This window comes from Spermophilus citellus, assembly GCF_964194105.1.
Source record: "Spermophilus citellus genome assembly, chromosome: 13".
Taxonomy (NCBI): domain Eukaryota; kingdom Metazoa; phylum Chordata; class Mammalia; order Rodentia; family Sciuridae; genus Spermophilus; species Spermophilus citellus.
Genome location: NC_138193.1, coordinates 26042410 through 26066623, shown reverse-complemented (window position 1 = coordinate 26066623; position 24214 = coordinate 26042410). Strand labels below are relative to the sequence as shown.

The 24214-nt window shown below is 45.2% G+C and overlaps 1 protein-coding gene across 3 annotated transcripts; it reads left to right on the top strand.

The window, feature by feature from the left end:
* Nucleotides 1–1452: 1452 nt before the first annotated feature.
* RNF103 (ring finger protein 103) lies at nucleotides 1453–22762 on the top strand. 3 transcript variants are annotated; one of them, XM_081265038.1, is made up of 4 exons: nucleotides 1453–2224; nucleotides 5480–5619; nucleotides 13293–13408; nucleotides 14215–14911. In XM_081265038.1, the coding sequence occupies exons 1-4, from the start codon at nucleotides 1999–2001 to the stop codon at nucleotides 14387–14389; spliced, it is 657 nt and encodes a 218-aa protein (XP_081121164.1). In that variant the 5' UTR covers nucleotides 1453–1998; the 3' UTR covers nucleotides 14390–14911. The 3 variants fall into 3 exon arrangements, with proteins under 3 accessions (XP_081121164.1, XP_081121165.1, XP_081121163.1); XM_081265039.1 differs by lacking the exon at nucleotides 14215–14911 and adding an exon at nucleotides 14089–14208; XM_081265037.1 differs by lacking the exon at nucleotides 14215–14911 and adding an exon at nucleotides 20842–22762 and having other exon boundaries at nucleotides 1457–2224.
* The last annotated feature ends 1452 nt before the right edge of the window (nucleotides 22763–24214 follow it).

Here is a 24214-nt window from a genome sequence, read left to right as displayed (position 1 = left end):
TCACATCCCAGCTTTCCCTGCTGTCCCCCCTTTGCAGTATTTGACTTTGGGTCAACCCCTCCTTACTAGAACACATTCTTTTGGGATGAAAGACATCTTCAACTCACATGTGGTTTAATCAGCAATATCACCCAATAACAGGGTCTCTGCGATGTGCCCAAGTTCTATGAAACTTCAGAACCAAGCTTGCTAGAATGAGGTGTTGAATCCACTGATCTGCCACTCTCAGAAACAAAGCCACACTGCAGCTAGTGAAAACAGGAGCAGAGTCCAAGAGCTCTTCCTCTCATTCTTTCTCCCTGTTTTTGGCCCTGCCTCCTGGTTCCTGCTCCACTAGCTGAGTTGAAATGCCTTTGTTAGTTTCATCCTAAGGGGTACTATTCTGAGGCTACATTCTCATGGTCCATTCTTCGCTTTATTCCTCATTTGCTCCAAGACTGAGGATCATGCACTTTCTTCCTAAGCTCTCACCCCTGGTTTAGAGTAGTTGGCAGTTTTGCACAATGGCTAGCATTTCCCTTGCATTTCCTAGGTCTGTCCCTTCTTGATAAAGGAGGCTGATAGAAACCAACTTTGTTCAGATCAGGACTCCAAAGCCTTCTCCCTCCAGACCGGCTCAGAGACTGACAAAGAATATGTGCAATTGGGTTTAAACAAATACAGAAGCAGCTTGTGCACATTTCTTATTTTATACAAAGTCCTCTTTCTTGCTGCCAACATGCTAAAACACACGGAACTTTGCACCTGGACACACCATACTCAACAGCCTGCGTCCTGAAAGCTTAAAGGCTTCCACACCTGGCTTTCAACATCCCTGAGACTGAAGACAGAAAAAGACGTTAAGGGAGTGAGGACTGAACCTAGTTCTAACTCCCCTTTGGGCCCGACCTGTCCCAACATCTAAGTGCACACACTATACTCATGTTAAAGTGGAAAAACTTCTGTTCTCTGGGTTTCGCCTTCTACGACCTTGCACCAACGGTGCCCAAACTTTCTCAATTCACCAGGAATCGTATAACTGTACACTTTTAATTTTACTGGTTTATAACAAATAATTAACTGTGACATTTAAAAAAAATAGAGTGCCACAGTCCGAAATCCAACCTCAGATAAAGTCCATTACAAACAACTGCAGGAGAATTGGGGATAGAGAGAAGACACTGGAGACGGAACTTCGGGAGGTGCGGAGAAGCCCTGCGGAGGCTGCGGTGGCCGGTTGCTCCCGCTTGCGTCCTCAACCCGCGGGCGCCCCCGAGGTCCTGCCCCGCAGGCCAGGCCCCACCCCTCCCCTGCGGGCCCAACGCTTGACCCCGCCCCTCCCCGCCCACCCAGAGAACGAAGCCCCGCCCACAAGAGGCTTTCCCGCGGCTCGCCCCGCCCACCGCGGCCGGCAATTCCGAGGCCCCGCCCCCGCCCGGCCTGGGCCCCGCCCCGACGCCGACGTCAGCTGTTGTGTCTCGACTCCGCGGCGGCCGCAGCGGGTCCATTGCTCGGGGTGCCGGCCGCGGCCGGTGGAGGCGGCGGGGCGTGGGGACGCGGGCAGCGACCTGCGCCGCGCATCCGAGCGCGACGGGCTCTGTGTGGCCGGGAGGCAGCCGGGTCGTTGCCCGGGGCAGTCTCAGGCCTGTTCCTTGCCTGCTGCAGGACCGTCGCTCGCGCTCCCACCTCTCTCTGCGGAGACCGCGGCGCCGCCTGGGCCCGCCCGACGCCGGAGCCGCTGCGCTTCCGCCGCGCCCGAGCGGCCACGGGGCCTGGGCCCTGCCCGGGGCGGCTGCTCCCGGCGGCCCGGCCTCCTGAGACCGAGCTGTCGCGGGCCCTCCGCGGGAACGGCCCGGCTCTGCGCCGCGCGGCCGCCGGGGGCCGGGTCTCCGAGCGCCGGGCTCCGGCCTCTGGACTACGAGGCCGCGCGAGGCTCGGCCTCCTCCGCAGCCCGGGCGCGGCCGCCACCGGACCCCGTCCCCGCAGCCCGCTCGTGAGCGGGAGCAGGCGCCGGGCAAGATGTGGCTGAAGCTTTTCTTCCTGCTGCTCTACTTCCTGGTCCTGTTCGTCTTGGCCCGGTTTTTCGAAGCCATTGTGTGGTACGAGACAGGCATCTTCGCCACCCAGCTGGTGGACCCGGTTGCGCTGAGCTTCAGGAAGCTCAAGACCATCCTGGAGTGCCGCGGGCTGGGCTATTCGGGGCTGCCGGAGAAGAAGGATGTCCGCGAGCTGGTGGAGAAGTCAGGCGAGTGCCGGTCTCCCGGGGTCCCCTCACCTGGGCAGCCACCGCACCTCCAGTACCTGGTCCCCCCTCATCCACCTGGGAAGGGACACCCGCACCTCCATTACCTGGTCACCCCTCCTCCACCTGGACAAGGGCATCCGCACCTCCAGTACCTGGTCACCCCTCCTCCACCTGGGAAGGGGCGACCGCACCTCCAGTACCTGGTCACCTCTCCTCCACCTGGGAAGGGACGCCCGCACCTCCAGTACCTGGTCATCCCTCATTCACCTGGGAAGGGGCGGCCTGCACCTCCGGTACCTGTTTACCCCTAGCTGGGAAGGGGCGTCCTGCACCTCTGGTACCTGGTTATCTCCCTCCTCCTGGGAAAGGGCGTCCTGTTCCTCCTGTACCGAGTTACTCCCCCTCTACCTGGGAGGAGGTGGCCTGTACCCACTGTACCTGGCACAACGACAGCTAGGAGAGCTGCCCAGCATTCTACAATAATATATGCGAATCCTAGTTTTGAGAAGGGCTGAAATTATTTGTTAGATGTGCTGGTATGTCTTTTTGAGGTAATTATAAAATGACAGTTTAAAACTAGTTTTCTAGCATTGTTTGTTAATTGAGTGATTTTTCTCAAAATTTGAAAATGTCAGTTAAAAGCATTATCAGTTGAAATTCACAAAAATATAGGAAAAGAAAAAAATCCAAAGTCTGCAAATGTTTGTCACTTTAGCAATAACAAGCTACCTGGAGGGGAAAACATCACTAAATAATAAATATCAAAGAGGCATTTAATCCTAAGATTTCAACATAGGTTTGAACATTGCTAAAGTGGATACTATAGAGTCCTGGCTTTTCATACTTGGAATTCAGTAAAAATGAGATGAAGTTTCTGTGTGAAACCTACTTTGTCTGTCTTGAGGTTATTTAATTTATATTTCTCTCTGGATTAAAAACTGTTTGTTGAATATCAACTTTTCATTGAGTGTCACAAGCACCCTTGCCTCTTAGTGGATTGAGGAATGGACTTGAAATAGTGCTAAGAGAATATTTAACACCTTAAAGAATATGTTTCCAGTAACTATTGGTTTGGGGTAGGGTTGGGTGAGAAATATGATTAATTTATTTCACTGCTGGATAAAATATATTTTGCTGAGGCACACTCCTGAGAGGAATGTGGTCAGAGAGGCGTCAGGAGTCTTGGAACTGTGGCTCTCCCTGGTTGTTTCAAGCCATCTGTCAGCAGTGTCTTTTACAGACCACTTTCCCCTGAGTTAGTACTTGTGTAGCCATGTAGTGTGACAGCCAAGACACAAACTGCAGAGCCTACTTCGTGCATACCTGTAGCTTACGGTCAGGAAACTCACTTCTCTGCACTGGGACACAGGAAGGAAACCCTTTCTGCAACGGCGATACTGTTTTCTTTAGAGAAAGTATGCAGTTGGATATTATTCCTGTCCCTTGTTTGCTGGCTGGTTTCTGGTAACTTATTTCTACTACAAGGAGGAAATGGAGTCTGATGAATATAGTGTCTTGATGTGGAAATGAGGAGTGCCTTATCTGTGAAAGCTGAATCAGTTTTCATAGTAAAATAATTTGATCACACATTTTTTTCTTTTGACATTTATGACATTTATGGTTTCAGGCCTTCCTTTGGGCCTGAAACACTTGTCACATTGAGTATACAAGGTATCCACATATAATTTATATGTATATAAAGAATATATACAACCCACAAAAATACAACTCAGATCACACATTTTTAAAAAATATTTATTTATGGGGCTGGGGCTTGGCTCAGTGGTAGAGCGCTTGTCTAGCATGCATGAGGCACTGGGTTCAATCCTCAGCACATAAAATAAATAAAATAAAGGCATTCTGTCCACCTACAACTACAAAAAAAAAAGTTTTAAAAAATATTTATTTGTTTAGTTTTAGGTGGACACAGTATCTTTTTTAAAAATATTTTTGTTGTTGTTGTTGGACACAATATCTTTATTTATTTATTTTTATGTGGTGCTGAGGATCGAACCCAGGACCTTGCATGTGCTAGGTGAGCGCTCTACCGCTGAGTCACAACCCTAGCCCCTCAGATCATACATTTTTTTTTATAATTTATTTCACATGACAACTATGAAAGAAATATTATTCATTCTATTGTACAGATGAATATATTGGCACATGAAATTTATTTATTTATTTATTTTTAAAGAGAGAGTGAGAGAGAGAATTTTTTTTTTAATATTTATTTTTTAGTTCTCGGCGGACACAACATCTTTGTTTGTATGTGGTGCTGAGGATCGAACCCAGGCCGCACGAATGCCAGGCGAGCGCGCTACCGCTTGAGCCACATCCCCAGCCCTCAGATCATACATTTTTTCAGCAAAAATTTCTTGGATATAGTAACTTAACTATCAAACTTAAGTAGTTGTTTTGAATGATTTTGCTGCTATACTTACTACTTAATATTTAAGGCAAATGTTAAAGTAATGTGGCAAAAGTATTTTCCTTTTCATTTGATGATACAAACTCTAAATTTACATTTTAAATTAGTGTATGAGTGTGGAGTTTGTTCTAAGAGATAAAGTTTTAACCTCTGAGTCATGGTTTATAACCGTGCTGTTATTTTAAGCAGGGCTGATGGCAAATTCTCTGAAGCCTTTTCTCACTCTGTTAAGTCAGAGCATGTAAACCATATTGTTTGAAAATTATATGAAATCTAGACATGTGGACATCAGACTTTATTGGGATGGCATTTTGGAGTGGTACAAATTCAGTTATTTATGAATAAATTAGTGATGACTCCACTAGAATACAGGCTAGACTCTTCTTTCTCCCCCAGTCCTAAGGATGGAACCCAGGGCCTCAAGCTTGGTAGGCAAGCACTCTAATACTGAATTATACCCCCAAGCTTTTTTTTTTTTTTTTTTTTTTTAATCTTGAGACAGTCTCACCAAGTTGTTGAGGCTGGCCTTGAGTTGTAATCCTCCTGCCTTGGGCTCCTGAGTTGCTAGGATTATGGTTGTGCACCATCTTGCCTGATAAATTCTATTCTCTGAGAGGTGGATTTGTGTCTGTTTCATTCACTTTGATCTATAGTAAGGTCTTAGGTATTTATTGACTATATGGCTCTTAAAGGGGTGTATTCAGGTTCTGTTGTTCTTTCTGTACAGTACTAGTACAATACATGGTTCTTCACTGTATACAGTGGAATTGACCGTTGAGTCAGGACGTGGGACTGAGGAATCTCACCATTGTTGTTCTTTTCTTTAGGCGACTTGATGGAGGGTGAGCTCTATTCAGCTCTCAAGGAAGAGGAGGCCTCTGAATCCGTTTCCAGTACCAATTTCAGTGGTGAGATGCACTTCTACGAGCTGGTGGAAGACACAAAGGATGGCATCTGGCTGGTTCAGGTATCACAGATGGTGACAAATCCCTATGACTCAAGGACTTTATTAAAGGGGAATTATTCTAGCAAAATGGCTCATGCAGCCAGTGAAGCTTCTGTTTCCTTGTATCATGTCTTAGACAGAGCTCAGTTCTCCTAGGGAGGCTACAGTGTCCACTTAAAGAGGTTTTTCTGAACAAGAAAATGAAAATTGAAGAATAGAAAAGGGAAAGTTGGGGAGGGGGTTGACTTTTTGTCAGAATCAGCAGGAGAAACCTCATTTTAGTTGTCATATCTTCCTTGGGGTGATAAACATGTGCATGTGTTCCTTTTATTTAGTGATAGGCAGTGTTTATCTCAAGTTTTATTATTGTAGTTTGGAGTTCATCAATCCAAACACTGTTTGTGTCTAAGGGAGAGGGTCCTGATGTGAGAGCAAAGGGGCCTTCCATGGGGACAAGCTGGCGTGTGTCTGCAGGGAGGTGCGGAGGGCTGTGGGCAGTGCTCTTGTTCTGCTGAGGACGGGAGGTTCTGGTGTTTAACTGTAGTCTTGACCATGTCTGAATTGGGAGGTTTAATTAGCATATTTGAATTCCAGAGCTCAAGGGCCTTTAAAAATTATTTCTTAAGCTTCCCAAAGTACGGCATATGGTAACTGAGTAGGCAACATTATCATTATTATATTTTAATGTAAATGGGAATTACCTAGGTTATATTGAATGTACAATTTCATGAATATTGCTTAAGATAAAGCTAAAGTCACAAAATTTTAAGACATGGGCTCACTTAAAGTAACATGTCGAGTAAATAAAGAGCGTGAACATGGCTAAAATGTGAAAGGTGTGAATGGCAGAGACCTGGAAGCCACCTCAGCCAAACCTGCTCCGAGGCTCAGTGGCTTGCCCTGGGCAGTGGGGCCGTCCATCAGAGCGCTGACCCAGGGCCCATCCTGGGTCCCAGTCTCCCATCACCAGTCCTGTCACCTCACTGGGGTGGTAGAGTTTGATTTGGGGGGGGTATTAAAATAGCTTCTTCATGTTCTGAGGCAAAGACTGCAGAAGATGGCTTGGGGGAGAGGGAGAGAACCAGAGTTGAGGGGACTTCATTGCAGACCTGGTCCTGTCACCGACTTTCAGTGTGTGAGCAGGTAGATTTTCCAGTGCTCCTGGCTTCGCATGGTACACATCTGAGAAAGACTGTGTCCCCCGTGCTGTGGGCCAGGGCTCGTGCTTTCTTCTGAGGGTTGCGCTGGATATCTGCAGCCTTTCCTTCACAGTAACCTTGCTGTCGCATTGACCTTTTACCCTACAGACAATCTAATGTTCAGCAGAGGGTGAACCTGAGAGGGATGGGTATAGTCAGTCTGTTATCCTTTCAAATTCTAGTTTATTTTTGAGTTCATTAATTGGAATTGAAAAAATAATCTGTAGCTTCTTTAAAGCTTTATAAGTAATTGTTATTCTATTTCTTTTCCCTGGTATTCATCTCTGATAGTCGGCCAAAAAAATGTGCTGGTTTTGATGATCTTAGCTTTATTACTAAGCGTGAGTTGAGTCCCACAGCTCTGTGTTCATGGTGTGAAAGGTCTAAATGCTTGTCGTCACATTGACTGGTCCCATGAAAACCAATGGTAAAGATGCTGAGCACCTTGGAAACTTGGAAGAGCCACATCAAAAGCGCAGACATTGTTTTGGTGCATCGAACGCGGCCAATAGCCAACACACGCATCCTGACTCACTACTAGGCCTTATGTTCTCCTTTATAAATAATGGCCAGTGACCAAGTGGGGTGACACACACCTGTAATCCCAGATCTCTGGGAGTGGAGGCAGGAGGATCACAAATTCAAAACCAGCCTAGGCAGCTTCATAAGACTGTTCTCAACAAACAAAGCAAATGATCTGCTATTTTTTTTTAAGAGAGAGAGAGAGAGAGAGAATTTTTTAATATTTATTTTTTAGTTTTTGGTGGACACAAAATCTTCATTTTTTTATTTTTATGTGGTGCTGAGGATCGAACCCAGCGCCCTGCGCATGCCAGGCAAGTGCGCTACCGCTTGAGCCACATCCCCAGCCCCAATCTGCTATTTTTTGATGTCCTGTTAAAGATATCCATGGATAGACTCCCTTAGTATGTGACAAAATTATTCATTCAGTTTATCCAGCAGATACAGGTATGCCAGGCCCAGGTGCCAGGAGCACACGCCAGGCCAAGTTCTTGCTATTAGGTGGCTCACAGTCCAGGCCCATGGGGAGACGCTGACACCAGATGAAGGAACACTCCATAGGACATCCGTTAGTGGAAAGTGCTGTGAAGAGCAGGGAGCAGGCTAAGGAGATAGAATGGCAAAGAACTGTTGCACAAGGGGACACTTGAAGGAAGTGAGGAACACATAATGATCATGAGTGTTAGCATCAAAGGTCCATTGACAACTAAGAAAAGATACCTATGTAAAAAAAATACCTCCTAAGAAGAGTGGAAGGTGTTTGTTTGGTCGTCTGTCTGTGGGAGAGAGGCAATGGAGACGGCTTGATCTTCCCAGGGACGCTCGCAGTCGCACGCTTGGCCACTGCTGGGCGTGCGTTCCTTGGGACCTGTCAGATGGCAGGCTTGGTCTAGAACAGTTTTTGCAGGACAGCTGAGAAGAGTGACAGTGCACCCTTGGTGGCGGGAACTGGCCAGCAGCTGATTAGCACAGACCCCTTGGGCTCAGCTCTCCAGTTGCTTTTGTTTTATTTTTTAAAAACACTCTATATAAAATTGAAAATATGTGCTAAAAGCAGAAGAGAAATATCCTCTCAGTCCCTTGTCATTCTTTGAGCTCAGATCATGCTAATCCAGCTTCTTAGAAAGGATAACTTTCAAGAATTTAGTTTTTAACTGAATTTTAGTTAAGATTCTTTTATATTTATTCTTTTTGGGGGGGGCAGGTAAGTAGGGATTGAACCCAGGGGCACTCGGCTACTGAGCCACATCCCCAGCCTTATCTTGTATGTTTAGAGAAGGGTCTCACTGAGTTGCTTAGCACCTCGCTTTTGCTGAGGCTTGCTTTGAAGTCATGATCCTCCTGCCTGAGTCTCCCCAGCTGCTGGGATTACAGGTGTGCACTATCATGCCAGGGTATGTTTATTCTTAAAGAAACTAATTTGTTTTTTAATTTTTTGAAGTCTATAAGTAGTATTTTCATAATTAAAGATGCATTTGTTTGGGACTGGGGCTGTAGCTCAGTGGTAGAGTGCTTGCCTCACAAGTGTGGACCCTGGGTTTGATCTTCAGCACCACATAAAAATAAATGATAAAGATATTGTGCCCATATACAACTAAAAATATTTTTTTTTAAATGCATTTGTTTTGGCCAGATCAGTCCTCTTGGAAAATGTCAAAACTTTCCTTGTCTCACTTATATTCTTCACAGTGTGAAGTGAACGCAATTAATTTTGGTTTTCAAGGTAGCAAAATACATGTGACTTGTTTCAGTAGTACCTGTGTATTCCATAAGGAAGCAGGTCCTCCTTATTTTTTTCTAACAGCTCTTTCTAACATTTTGAGTTTTCCTGCTTTATTCTTAACCTAAGCTCATATCTTTGATTAGCTGTTTATTTTCCAGTTTTGTGGATTCTTTGATTCTGCTACCACAGTCTTCTTGGCATCACAAATAAAAGATGACAATCACTTTCCTTTGAGGAGACCTAGTCAGAGAGGCAGATGGCAGGACGGGTAGGTGTCTGAAGTGGAGAAGTTGGCATGGTTGGTGGGGTTTGTGGATTTGTCTTCTCACATTCTAGTCCTCTGTTTGATTCTTGTCATAGTAAACAAAGGACATACTTGTTCCCTGCTGGCTGTGTTACATGACAGGGGGTTTAAAGTCACTGGGGTTGAGCAACAGTGAAAAGCACTGTATGACTCCAAGTGCTGGGACACTTTGGTCAATATTTAATGTAGTTCCTGTTTAGCTAGAACTGTAAGTGATTGGTTCTAAACCTGTTTTGTGCAGGGAATGTGTAACTCCCTCATTCCCCAGTGCATTCTGGGAGCAATGTGCGTGGCAAGCCACTTCATCTTGCACTGGTGCTGAGTTGTAAAGCCAGATCATGAGGACACTGACAAGCACAATTAAAACGCCACTGAAATCTTGTCTTTGCCAGTCAATTTTAACTATTTTATATAGTTTTTGTACATATACTTAGGTTAGTCCATAATTTTTTTAAACATTTATTTTTCAGTTGTAGGTGAACACAGTACCCTTATTTTATTTTTTTGCGGTGTTGAGGATTGAACCCAGGTCAAGAAGGTTGGTGTGTCTTTGCAGAGCCAGGTGCTCCTTATGCTGTCTGTCCAAAAAACATCCCAGGCCACAGGCTGCTGGCGAAGGGACTTGGTTACAACGGAGGTCAAGAAGTTGGAGTCTCCTGGAGACTATGAAGTCAGGAGGAGGAAAGCCCAAGTAGTTTGGGGCCTGACTTAGATCTGCATTGTGCACCCTGTGGGCGGGGCAGACATCTGCTGCAAGGGGCATCTCTGGAGACGTTGCCCTGAGAGGGGCTGGCACTGCCTCACTTGCCAGCCTGTGTGCCAGCCCTGCTCCCAGCCTGGGGTGCAAGCCGTACTCTCGCCCAGTTCTTCTCTAGTCTCTGAAAAGACTCCCCACGGGCAACCCAGCCTCCTTCCCAAGGTCCCAGTGTGGATGCCACTCAGAACCTGGTGCAGTTTCAGGACAGGGATTGTATGTCAGGGGCTTCTACTGGTGCCACACAGTTGTGGTAGGTCTCAGGGTGTTTAGTTCTGCGGTGTGACTCAGCCAAATAAGTTATTTTGTGAAAACAGTATTTTAAAATTTTTTATTTGTGTGTTTACTCATTTATTTTGGTCCTGGGGAGTAGTGCTCTACCACTGAGCTACATCCCAGTCCTTTTTTTAAAAAATATTTTTTTAGTTGTAGATGGATACAATATCTTTATCTTATTTTTTAATTGTTATACAGTGCTGAGGATCAAACCCAGGGCTTCACACATGCAAGGCAGGTGCTCTACCACTGAGCCACAACCCCAGCCCAACCCAGTCCTTTACAAAGTAAAGCTGCCCATGCCAGCCTTGACTGTGGCACCCTGCTGCCTCAGCCTTCTAGTGACTGGGATTGCAGGGCCGCCACCCCAGCAGCCATGAGGTTGTTAGAGTGACTATCTCACTCAGTGCCCCCAGAGGGAGTCTGTGCTCAGCCAGTAGGTGCGTGACATGAGGGTGGGGAGCGGATGCCGGCTCCAATGCGCTGCAGAGGGCTGTGGGGTGCTGCGGTGCCGCGCTGGTGGTCACCTTAGTGCCACACTCAGTCTGGGATCCCGAACTCCTCAAAAGCAGGTGGTAGAACAGATGCTGAGTAAAGGAGGCCCTGCACTGGGCAGTCATGTGCCCACCCCAGCGAAGCCACAGCTCTTCCCTGGCTTCTGCTGTCTGCTGGAGCAGCCCTCTTATTCTTTTTCCCCCTCCTGACACTGAGCTCTGACCCCAAGGTACCTGTGTGGAAAGTAGGCATTTAACCGAAAGGTGCCCAGCACCTAGGACTATGCTGTACTGGCAGAAGCACCCTCTCAACTCCTCCAAGCCTTGTCCTAATAAACACAGACCCAAAATGTCTGGATTGTTTGCTGCGTTGATCAAGAAATAGGAAATGTATGAACAGAAAAGTTTAAAAAATTAAACAAAATTTTAAAAAGCAGGGAGTATGGTGATGTTAAGGCATAGAGACTTCTCAGTGTCCTGAGGAATCAGAAAAATAAGTTCAAGATTTTTATGGTTATGTGACCAGAGGAAGAGTTACCATATGAACTCTTGAGTGGTAGCAGAAAAAGGAAACAAAAGTTGCCTTGTGCAGTCTCCTGGGACTCCAGTAGACCTGTAAGGTGCGCTTGGGCCAAGGAAGGGGCAAAAGCTTAGGCCCTGGGGGTACTGTAGCCCTTGTGAACCTGCTCCAAAAGAACTTTTGCTCAGGACATGGTTTAGCTGTGAGGTACCTTGGAAAGCTCATGTGTGCGACAATGCAAGAAGTTTTATAGTGAGATGATCAGTTACGAGAGCCTTAACCTGATTAGTGCATTGACTGCATTAGCCAGGTGTGACTATAGGCAGGGAGGGTGTGGCCTGGGGAGGGGGTCACTGGGGTGCACCTTTGGGGTATATGTTTTGTTCTTGGGAAGAGAAGCTCCCCACTTCCTGGTGTGCCACACACTTCTGCCATGAAGTTCTGCCTCACCTCAGGCCCTAAAAAAATGGAGCCAGTCTCTATGGACTGAGACTCTGACACCCAAATAAACTTTTCCTCCTCTAAAATTATCCTTATTGGGTCTTTTAGTCACAGCAGCAAAATAGCTGTGATTGAAACAACTTACTAAGTACCTGTCCTTGAGTTGCCCTCTTCCTGGTTACCTGCGTAAGTGTTCTGGTACTTGAATAAGAGCTCATGTGTTCACTGCAGTCATAGCCTGAGACTGTACCTGTGAGCGCCACCCCAGGTTACAGGTGTTGGCCTGCATGTGTGTCTCTCAGTGCGAGGATGCTAGTGTCTGGACAGTGCCATCCTGGCACACAGGTGGACCTCAAGTCCCTCACCCTGCTGGTGCCCTTTCTCTGCTCCTGCTGCCAACTGGCACTGGTCAGACTTCCCAGCTGAGAGGCCACAGTGAAGCAGATGCCCGCCTCTTGCCCGCCAGGGACAGGAGTGCCATCATTCCCTGAACCCACTGGACTCTACTTCCTGGAGGCCTCCTGTCCTCTGGAGGAACCCCAAAGCATGATGTTGTCACTTTGAGTTGAACAGTGTCTGCAGTGTACTACTGAGGACAGTGACCTTGGCCTGGACACCCTCGAGTCAGTTATTTCATGATGACTGTAGATGTTTTTGGCTTTCCTTTAAATTCTGTTTATTTCTATGTTTTTGATTTAGCATCTTTTTCTTTTCACTGGTATATTCATTAAGATTTTTCTGTCATTCAAGGCAGGAACATGAGGGAATGAAGTGAGGAGAACTAACTACTGACATCCATAAACAAGGATTTAGGTATTATGAAAGACCATTTAGAATTTTTTTTTTAAGTCTGTTTCTTCTCTCAGTCATAATTGTGTGTGCAGACAGTTTGCAGATTTGAAGTCAGAGTTCAGGAATGTAAAATTAACTGAAGTTGTTTTTTTTATTTGTTGGATCTTTATGGTTGCTATTGAGAGATCATAGAAGGTACAGTATTGACTTGGGCAGAGCATAGGGTGATGAGAAGCAGATGTCCCACTCTGGATCCACAGTGATGCTCTGAAAAAGTGAAATTTGAACTTGTTGAACTCTTGTGTGATAACTGCCAGTTGGCTGTATTTGGTTTAACTTTCTTTTCAGAGCAAAGAGAAAGAGGCCGCCTCCTTCCTGTGTAACTTTATTCTGGAGGAGATAAGCCAGTAGAGAGTGTGGCCAGCTGTTTCATAGGGGTTGACTGACAGAATGTGGGAGTGTGGTGTACGGCATTCTGTGTTTTGAGACTTTTCTGGTTGGTGGGTAGTGCCTTCAGTGAGAATTACAATGATAATATGACCATATGGTGCACTAAACAAGAACGAGGAACACAATATCTCTTTCAAAAATGTAGAATCATACTGTAGATATCAATGGTTTGATCTATTTTAAATAATTAAAGTCTTATTTTTTCTTTTTTGGGAATAGGTCATAGCAAATGACAGAAGTCCTTTGGTCGGTAAAATCCACTGGGAGAAAATGGTGAAAAAGGTGTCTCGATTTGGAATACGCACAGGCACTTTTAACTGCTCCAGTGACCCCAGGTGAGTGGGCTGGGCGGGGCTGGGTGGGAGTCCTGACGCAGGCAGTGCGGTTGGAGCCTGCCGGCACAGCTGTGAGGCTGGCACCCTGTGGGCCACGGGCACCACCAGCCTTCTTGGTGGTCTGGCATCTGCTGCTCTCTGCCCCTCTGCTGAGTCCTTCCCTCGGGTGCCTCTTGGGAGTGTCCTTGGTCCTTTTTGTATTCCTGAGGGAAGCTGTTCTGTTGAGGTGCTCTCCCATCTCCTGGCCTCTCATTTGCACTTCTTGTTATTTTTGTTTGCTTTACAACTGTCCCTAGTCCTAGGGTCACAGTGGGATCCGGCCACTGTTCCTGCCCTTGGCCTCATCCTGCTCCGTTTCCTCGGAGGGGAGCCTCGGAGGTGCCCGCTGCCTTGTCATCGTCTGGAGAACTCCGTCTGTCACACTGTTTCACTTTTTATTATTATTTCTTTGAAATGCTCTTTTATTTCCATTTCTAGTGCTACCAAGTCATAACGTACACTCCTTCATTTCATTATCCATTTGAGGACTACTAGATAAAAAGTCCACATCTCACACATTTCCTTCCATGCAGAGGAGGCAGGGATGTGCACGCAGGAGCCTGGGGTTGGTGGTTTCTAGTGCAGGTGATGTGCTGGCCAGCACCTGAGCTGGGAGAGACTGAGCTTCCTTCTGTCCCCAGATCCAAGGAAGCCTCTACCGCAGCTCACCCTCGTCACTGTGGCCAGCACAGGGGTGGCAGGGCCGCAGTGGATGACCCGCTGGCGGTAGACGCCCTCCTGAGCTGTGGTTGACTCCTTCCCTTCAGCCCCAGGTTTGCTCTTCCCAAGGCCCAGCCTGCTGGCCGTGGAGGGTGGAGCTGTGGAGTAGCTCCCCTGAGAGAGGGGACAGGAGGGAAGTTCCACCTCACTGCAGGAGCTCGCTCCTGTCCAGTGGCTTTTGTTGGAAGGCTCAGGACAGCCCAGAGGACAGCCTATTCCTAACGTTATTGTGAAGAGGAGATCAGCCTGCATCCTGCCATTCCGTCACCTCGCATTGGGTTGGATTCCATCGTCCTCCTGGGAAGTCTCCGTGAAAGACTGTTTCCCCGCACAGTGCTGGGACAAAGGACAGTGCTGACGAGTTTAATCTTTCCAGTAACACCAGAAGTTGGTGTGAATACCACTCTTTTACTGGAAAGTGTACAGACTTCATTAAAAAAAAAAAAAAAAAAGCAATGAACGATGAACGAAACAGTGGTGCACTCCTGTAAGCTCAGCTACTGGGGAGGCTAAGGCAGGGGTGACAAGTTTCAGGCCAGCCTCACAACTTAGCAACACCTTGTCTCAAAGTAAAAGATGAAAACGCACTCAGGCACAGTGCTGGAGTGCTCCTGGTTTCAGTCTCCCCTGTTGCCTAATAAGTAAAACTAAACAATATGTTTCAAATATTGTAGTTTATAAATGGATTTGAAAATGTCAAATAAAATTTTTTTTAAATATGAAGGTTAAACACATTACAATTTAATATGATTCTTAGGTAACAATACAGAATTCAAAATCTCCAACAATATAAAATGAAGATACTTTATTAAATACGAAAAAGTGAAATAGTTTTTTTTTTTTTTAAGTGTATTCTTATAAAGCAGAGGGTATCAGAAGTGTCATAAGTCGTCCAGGAGATATTAGTACATATTTTCCTGACTTTCCTTTTTTTTTTTCCTCTGTGTTTTTTTGTTTTGTTTTGGTTTTTGGTACCAGGATTCAACTCAGGGACGCTTAACCTGAGCCATATCCCCAGCCCTGTTTTTTGTTTTTTGCTTTTTTGATACAGGATCTCACTAGGTTGCTTAAGTCTCCCTGAATTGCTGAGGCTGGCCTTAAACCTGTGATCCTCCTGCCTCAGCCTCCTGAGCTACTGGGAGTATGAGTGTAGCCACCATGCCTGGAACAGAAGCGGTTCTGAGGGACAGTGACGTGTGTCAGTTTCAGTACCGCTGTGTTAACGTCTCCCCTGTGGAAGGGCTTCCACCTGGAGGAAGAACTGTTCTTGCCGTACCCGCTTAGGGTCATTTTTTCTTATTTTAGTGACTATGAGGATACAGAAGAACAAAATGCAGACATAGCGGACAAGGTGCTGAGAGTCTCCCTAAGGGCTGCACCTGTGGGTTACTTAAGGAGCATTTTGATCATTTATTTGAATAGTTGAGTTGTCAGTTTGCTCTGAGGTTTGTAAGAGCCAGACCCCTGCCTCTGCTGTCTGGGACTAGTATTCTCTGGAGTGTCCTGGGGCAGGCTTCTCTAATGTGCTATCTTCTTGTACAGCTGCACCTTCCGGACCTATCCAGCTCCCCTGAGAATGCTCAGGGCCACCCCTCGACGAAGCTTCTGACCCTGTCCAGTGAGAGCAGCTGTAGTTTCTTTCCCCAGACACTCAGCAGTGTCTGGTTCTAACTCCTCTTTTTCCCAACCAGGAGATGTACTTGAGGCCTGTCCTGCCAGGTCCTGTTGTGGAGACAGCAGGAGGTGACCTGGTGCTTGTGTGCCTCTGACTGCGGACAGTGAAGAGCCTAGGTGCTGCAGGGGCTGAGTGGGAGGCAGGGCAGCAGGCTCAGGGCCAGAGTGACAGGAAACAGGGCCTTGGGACGTGCAGGAAAGGGGAGGGAAGAGGAGCCAGGAAAGCCGGGGCCAGGGGCCTGGCCTGAAGAAATGGCCTGACGTTGACAAAAACACCAGGGCCTCTCTTGAAAACTAGCCTGCCACACCAGAGACTGGACCCAGACTCACCGGCCATGTTTCCTGTCATTTCTTGTCTCAGTGTTCCCCAGGACATCTCAAAAGGTCTCTCAGAGCACGGAAGAATTTTGTTTTCACAGTGTGGTCATTGAATTTATTCTGACCTTTAAAAAGCTCTTACTTGAATTGGGCAGTAAGTATTTATTTTGATATAAGGTAATACAACATCCTTAAAAAGACAGATATTCAGATAGTTTGCATTTTTGTTAGCAGGAGAGTTTTAAGATCCTTGTTTTGGATCTCTTTAGACTAATTTTAGATAAATATACATTAGTAGCCTGGCATTTGTAGAGATTTTTTTTACCCAAGTCTGGAAAATAAGATTTAATTTGAAAGATACATGATAACACATGGAATTTTCTTTCCTCAAATAATCTCAGATTCTGTCTAGAATAGACTTAAACTATCATTTACTCTGAATGGAAAAGGACGTACACAGAATACTTTCTTTTTTTCCTTTCATTTATTTTAATTTTTTAAATTAATTTATTTTTTACTTATATATAACAGTGGAATGCATTACAATTCTTATTACACATATAGAGCACAATTTTTCATTTCTCTGGTTGTATACAAAATATATTCACACCAATTTGTGTCTTCATACCTGTTCTTTGGATAGTAATGATCATCACATTCACCATCATTAATAACCCTTCATCATTAATAACCCCCCCCCCTTGGGCTGGGGATGTGGCTCAAGCAGTAGCGCGCTCGCCTGGCATGTGTGCGGCCCGGGTTCGATCCTCAGCACCACATACCAACAAAGATATTGTGTCCGCCGAGAACTAAAAAATAAATATTAAAAATTCTCTCTCTCTCTCTCTCTCTCTCTCTCTCCTCTCTCTCTTTAAAAAAAAAAAAACCCCTCCCTTCCCCTCCAACCCCTCTGCCCTATCTAGAATTCATCTATTCCTCCCATGCTCTCCTCCCTATCCTACTATGAATCAGCCTCCTTATATCAAAGATAACATTTGGTATTTGTTTTTTTGGGATTGGCTAACTTCACTTAGCATTATCTTCTCTAACTCCATTCATTTACCTGCAAATGCCATGATTTTATTCTTTTTTTTTTTTTAAAGAGAGAGTGAGAGAGGAGAGAGAGAGAGAGAGAGTTTTTTTAATATTTATTTTTAGTTCTCGGCGGACACAACATCTTTGTTGGTATGTGGTGCTGAGGATCGAACCCGGGCCGCACACATGCCAGGCGAGCGCGCTACCGCTTGAGCCACATCCCTAGCCCAATTTTATTCTCTTTTATTGCTGAGTAATATTCCATTGTGTATATATGCCACATTTTTTTAATCCATTCATCCACTGAAGGGCACCTATTTTGGCTCCACAGTTTAGCTATTGTGAATTGTGCTGCTATAAACATTGATGTGGCTGAGTCCCTGTAGTACACTGTTTTTAAGTCCTTTGGGTATAGACCGAGGAGAGGGATAGCTGGGTCAAATGGTGGTTCTATTCCCAATTTTCCAAGAAATCTCCATACTGCTTTCCATATTGGCTGCACCAATTTGCAGTCTCACCAGTAGTGTATGAGTGTACCTTACTCCACATCCTCACCAACACTTATTGTTGTTTGTCTTCATAATGGCTGCCATTCTGACTGGAGTGAGATGAAATCTTTTTTTTTTTTTTTTTTTAATATTTTTTTTTAAGAGAGAGTGAGAGAGGAGAGAGAGAGAGAGAGAGAGAGAGAATTTTTAATATTTATTTTTTTTTTAGTTCTCGGCAGACACCACATCTCTGTTTGTATGTGGTGCTGAGGATCGAACCCGGGCTGCACGCATGCCAGGCGAGCGCGCTACCGCTTGAGCCACATCCCCAGCCCCGAGATGAAATCTTAAAGAGTGGTTTTGATTTGCATTTCTCTAGTTGCTAGTGATGATGAACATTTTTTCGTGTATTTGTTGATTGATTGTATATCCTCTTCTGAGAAGTGTCTGTTCAGGTCCTTGGTCCATTTGTTGATTGGGTTATTTGTTTTTTTAGTGCTTAGCTTTTTGAGTTCTTTATATACCCTAGAGATTAGTGCTCTATGTGATATGTGAGGAGTAAAGATTTGCTCCCAAGATGTAGGCTCTCTATTCACCTCACAGATTGTTTCTTTTGCTGAGAAGAAACTTTAGTTTGAGTCCATCCCATTTATTGATTCTTGATTTTAATTCTTGTGCCACAGGAGTCTTATTAAGGAAGTTGGGGCCTGATCCCACATGATGAAGATTAGGGCCTATTTTTTCTTCTATTAGATGAAGAGTCTCTGGTTTTATTCCTAAGTCCTTGATCCATTTTGAGTTGAGTTTTGTGTATGGTGAGAGAAAGGGATTTAATTTCATTTTGTTGCATATGGATTTCCAGTTTACCCAGCACCATTTGTTGAAGAGGCCATCTTTTCTCTAATGCATATTCTTGGCACCTTTATCTAATATAATTGTAATTTCATGGGTGAGTCTCTGTGTCCTCTGTTCTGTACTGTTAGTCTACCAGTCTGTTTTGGTGCCAATACCATGCTGGTTTTTGTTACAATTGCTCTGTAGTATAGTTTAAAGTCTTATATAGCGATACCACCTGCTTCACTCTTCCTGCTAAGGATTGCTATAGCTACTCTGGGTCTCTTATTTTTCCAGATGGATTTCATGATTGCTTTTTCTATTTCTATGAGGAATGTCATTGGAATTTTGATTGGAATTGCATTAAATCTGTATAGTGCTTTTGGAAGTATGGTCATTTTGGTAATATTAATTCTGCCTATCCACGAGCAAGGTAGATCTTTCCATCTTCTAAGGTCTTCTTTGATTTCTTTCTTTAGGGTTCTGTAATTTTCCTTATATAGATCTTTCACCTCTTTTTTTTCTGCTTTTTTATATGAAGAAATATGTGCACTGATTATTTTGCTTTTTCTACAGAGTGAGGCTTTCTGTCATAAATACTGTCACTTAACTTATGACACAGTTAGAACCACGTCACGTCATCATAGGAAGAGGAAAAGAGTGGCCAGGAGTGGACTTGTGCCTTCACGAGGGTCACTTGCAGTTAGATGTTAAAGCTGCTTCATGATATTTTAGAGGTAAAGAAAGCCATCATTGGGACTGAGGTTGTGGCTCAGTGGTAGAGTGCTCGCCTAGCACATTCGAGGCCCTGGGTTCGACCCTCAGCACCACACAAAAATAAAATAAATGTATCGTGTCCAACTACAACTAAAAAATAAATATTAAAAAAAGAAAACCATCTTCAATGTGCATTTGACTTTGCTTTTTTTGGCAAGGGTAAAAATAGAATTTGTATCAATGAGTTATTACTTTTCATTGAACAAATACAGTGGTAAGTGATTGAAGATACTTTATTTTTGGTAATAGATACTTTTCAAATCATTTCACTTAAAACAATACTGAAAAGTCATTTGGTCATGCCAGAGTTTCTTGGAGTCAACATTGCTAAGGATGCTTTTAATATGTGACATGTTGTCTTCATTTATCTTAAATTGTATCACAAAATTAAGTTAGTTGTATTGGGCTGGGGCTGCAGCTCTGTGGTAAGTGTTTGCCTCACATGTGGAATGCACTGGGTTCAAACTTCAGCAGCACATAAAAATAAATACATAAAAAGATATTGTGTCCATTTACAACTAAAAATTTTTAAAGCCATATTGCCATAAAACCATATGCCACACATCAAGATTTTCTCAGTCTGATTATATGAATGTGTAATATGCTAATTTAATTAATAAAATAAAATCCTTGCTTTCTAAGTTAAGCATAACACTCAGGATATTTACATCAGTATTCTGAGTAGCAAAATAAGAAACATTACTATTCATTTACAAATCTGTAAAAAAAAATATCTGTATGGTAGACTTTTTTTTTTTTTTTACAAATTTATTAGAAATTTTATATATCAAAATCCACATGATTCTTGGAAAGGAATACAAGCTAAACAAGTGACTCAATTTTAAATTCTTCCACATTTACTGTGCTGAAAAAGTGAGAATCATTCTGGACTGAATCTCAGTCTCAATACTTCAGGACTCTGTTTCCTCTGTTAAATGACCCTCATCATGGTCTTCACAGAAGAGGGAAGAGACCGTAGTAAACACGGGACTTGGGGCAGTGTTTTTTCTGGGGTCGCTATGTGCTGTGCACACCCAGAATCCGTGCTTGGTAGCTGGTGAGGCGGGGCTCCTGCCTCCCACAACCAAATCCCGGCTCAGTGTGTGAGTGATCTGATTCCCTTGACTTTAAGGCTTTTCAAGAGATACTTTTTTAAACTATAAATTTAAAGATAGAAACATAAAACTATAGAAAGAGAGCTTGCTTTTCTTTCCTTTTCTGGGACAGAGGATTGAACCAGAGGTACTCTATCACTGAGCTACATCCCCCAGTCCTTTTTTAAAAATTCTGAGTCAGGGTCTTGCTAAATTGCCCAAACTGGCCTGAAATGTATGATCATCCTGCCTTAGCCTCCAGAGTCACTAGGAGCACAGGTGTGGTCACCATGTCCTGCTAAAGCTTGCTTTTTCTTGCACAAATTCCCAGCATCCTTCCTGCTTTGAGATGATTTGGGAGTCACTTGGTTTGGGGGAGAGGAGTCTTTCAGAAGCTGAAGAAACCTACCAAGGGAAAGCAGCTCAGCCACTGACTCCTCTTTCTCTCTTACAGATACTGCAGGAGAAGAGGCTGGGTGCGGTCCACTCTCATCATGTCCGTCCCTCAAACCAGTACTTCTAAAGGGAAAGTCATGCTCAAGGAGTACAGTGGCCGCAAGATTGAAGTAGAGCACATATTTAAATGGATCACTGCCCATGCAGCTTCTCGGATCAAAACCATTTATAATGCTGACCATTTGAAAGAAGAATGGAATAAAAGCGATCAGTATTGGGTAAAGATATACCTGTTTGCAAACCTTGACCAGCCGCCAGCCTTCTTCTCTGCACTGAGTATAAAATTTACAGGGAGAGTTGAGTTTATTTTTGTGAATGTGGAAAATTGGGACAACAAGAGTTACATGACAGATATTGGTGTATATAACATGCCATCATACATACTTAGAACTCCTGAAGGAATTTACAGGTATGGAAACCACACAGGTGAATTTATATCCCTTCAGGCCATGGACTCATTTTTGCGCTCATTGCAGCCGGAAGTAAATGATCTGTTTGTTCTGAGCTTGGTTCTCGTCAATCTTATGGCTTGGATGGATTTGTTCATTACACAAGGAGCTACCATAAAGCGGTTTGTGGTTCTCATAAGCACGCTGGGGACATACAACTCGCTGCTGATCATCTCCTGGCTGCCCGTGCTGGGCTTCCTGCAGCTGCCCTACTTGGACAGCTTTTACGAGTACAGCCTCAAGTTGCTGAGGTACTCTAACACCACCACGCTGGCCTCGTGGGTGAGGGCCGACTGGATCTTCTACTCCTCGCACCCGGCGCTCTTCCTCGGCACCTACCTTGGACATGGCTTGCTCATCGACTACTTCGAGAAGAAGAGGCGGCGAAGCAACGCAGACGAGGTCAACGCCAACAACTTGGAGTGGTTGTCCAGCCTGTGGGACTGGTACACCAGCTGCCTCTTCCACCCCATCGCCTCTTTGCAGCACTTCCCGGTGGACTCGGACTGGGATGAGGACCCCGACCTGTTCCTGGAGCGGCTGGCCTTCCCCGACCTCTGGCTGCACCCTCTGATTCCCACCGACTACATCAAGAGCTTGCCCATGTGGCGGTTTACCTGCCTTGGGGCGCGCTCCGAGGAGGACCTGTCGGAGGGGTCCCAGGACACGGAGAACGACTCGGACGGCGAGGGCGCGGACTCGGGGAGCCCTGAGCAGGGAACCCTGGGGGGCGCACAGAGCAACCACCCCGGCGGGGCCTGCGCAGGGGCCTGCGAGGCCTGCGGGACCAGCCCTCGCAAGCCGGGCGCCGAGGACTCACAGCCCGAGGTCGCGCAGCCGGACTGGGGCGCCTGGCCGGCCACTGTGCTCCGCAGCACCGAGTGCGTGGTCTGCCTGGAGAACTTCGAGCGCGGCTGTCTGCTGGCAGGGCTGCCCTGCGGCCACGCCTTCCATCAGGGCTGCATCCTGATGTGGCTGGCCGGCGGCAGGCACTGCTGCCCCGTGTGCCGCTGGCCCTCCTACAAGAAGAAGCCGCCCTGCGTGCCACGCCCGCCCGCGCCCTACTCGGCCCCGGCCTAGGCCTAGCCGCCCCGCGATCTGCTGGTCCCGCGTCCTTGTGGCTTGGTGCAGTCTGGTATCCTGCAACGCCGCCCTCCGTGACGGTTTGCTTGGTTGCCTTGCGTGTCAGTTGAATGCATACTTAATTGTAAAGACTTACTTACAACCTTGGAAACTCAGAAGTTCGTGGTTTTTTTTTTTTTTTTTTTTTTTGTAAGCACAAAAGAATATGATAGAAATTTATCCTAGCAAGATACCAGGTAGGGTCAGTTCTAATGGAATCGAGCCGGTTTCTTTCCTAATGTTTCCTCCCTTTTTACAATCTCTGTCCACACCTCTTGGTTAAATAATGTATGCTCTGAGACATGAAATTAAAACAGACCTACAAAATAAATTATTTTAAAACCAGAAGATTGCAGGTTTTCCAATGTTAAGTTGTTTTTGATGAGGTGGCTGGTTTCTGTAGGTATTTTGTCAAACGTGACTCCGTGGGGAAAAAGGTAGAAATTGTGTTGCTGACACTGGCCAGAGGGGGTGTCAGCCCCCCTTTAGCTTGGTTAGCTGTGGAGGGAAGGGGCTTCATTTCATGGAGGGCTGCTTTATTAAGGATTAAGTGATTTATTATCACTTAGCATATTCGTCTTAAGAAAATGAGCTACAGCGTATTCACACAAAAAGTACTTTGTTTTAACTGACTTTTTATTTTGAAAAATTTTAAGAGTAAAGTTGAAATCATTGTACGATAATCATCCATTTCTCTTTGTCTAATTCACCAGTTCACATTTCTTACATTTGCTTCATCAATTCTATGTATAGGTGAATATTTTTTATATTATTTTTGTTTGTCTGCAGGTCCTTTTAGAAATAAATGTGAGTCATCATGATGTCTCACTCCTAAATGCTTACCACCTACCTCCTGAGCAAGGGCATTCCTGGCATCCCTGCAGGATACCTAGTGTATGATCCACACACCCCAGCTGCTCCCGGAGGTTTTTACATAGAATTCTTGCTTTGTTTTTGTTGTGAACTTGGAGGTTGACGTTCTCCTTTCGTCCCATCCTCTGTGCCCTTCTATTTTAACAGGACTTGGGTGGAGCCCAGGACCTCATGCAGTCTAGGCAAACACTCATACCGAGCCACAACCCCGGTCATCCTTTCCTGATACCACTCTTTTTGGAGCGTGTAAAGGCAGTGACGGAATGCTCTGCATTCTGGTTTTGTTTGTTTCTGTCACAATGTGATGTGGATGAAGGAGTGCTGTCTGGGTGATGTGTACTTCCCATGTGCACAATACCAGAATGCTCATGACATTATTTGGTTCCACTGCTGGTGCTGAGGTAAAGTGACATCCGCCTCCTCTTTCCACGTGAGATGTGTCTTCTGAGAAGGAATGCACGGCCACCTGAACATCCTGCTCTCTGTCTAGTGGCTTTAACACCCATTGGTGATAATCAGTTGTTAGGCGTCACGATGGGGATTTTCTAATCCATCTGTCACTATGCACACGAGCTGGTATTCTTTTGTGAAGAGTTTTTCATTGTTCTTCTATACGTTGAATATTGTGGATTTACCCAATTCTTTTTATATTCTGTGTTAGGACTCATTATTCTTTTTGATACTCCAGTGACACCACACTTGGCTACAGCGACTTCCACTCTGGTCTTAGACCATTTGATAGGTTCCCTTCAGTCTTGAAGTACTTCCTGGCTTTTTACTTCAGATGTCTCAGACTCACTTTGTATTTTTCTGGCTCTTTTTTTCAAAGTACCAGAGTCTCATGGTTGGCTTTTGGATCCTTAATTGACTGCTGCCCAAAACAGTAAGAAAATAAAATCTCATTCTGAATTGCCTCTAGGATACTAA

Excerpts from the sequence above, each read along its gene's own strand:
- RNF103 (XM_081265037.1), top strand. The coding sequence starts at position 1,999 with ATGTGGCTGAAGCTTTTCTTCCTGCTGCTCTACTTCCTGGTCCTGTTC. Across the intron at positions 2,225-5,479 it reads CGAGCTGGTGGAGAAGTCAG|GCGACTTGATGGAGGGTGAG; the intron begins GCGAGTGCCGGT and ends TCTTTTCTTTAG. Across the intron at positions 13,409-20,841 it reads AACTGCTCCAGTGACCCCAG|ATACTGCAGGAGAAGAGGCT; the intron begins GTGAGTGGGCTG and ends TCTCTCTTACAG.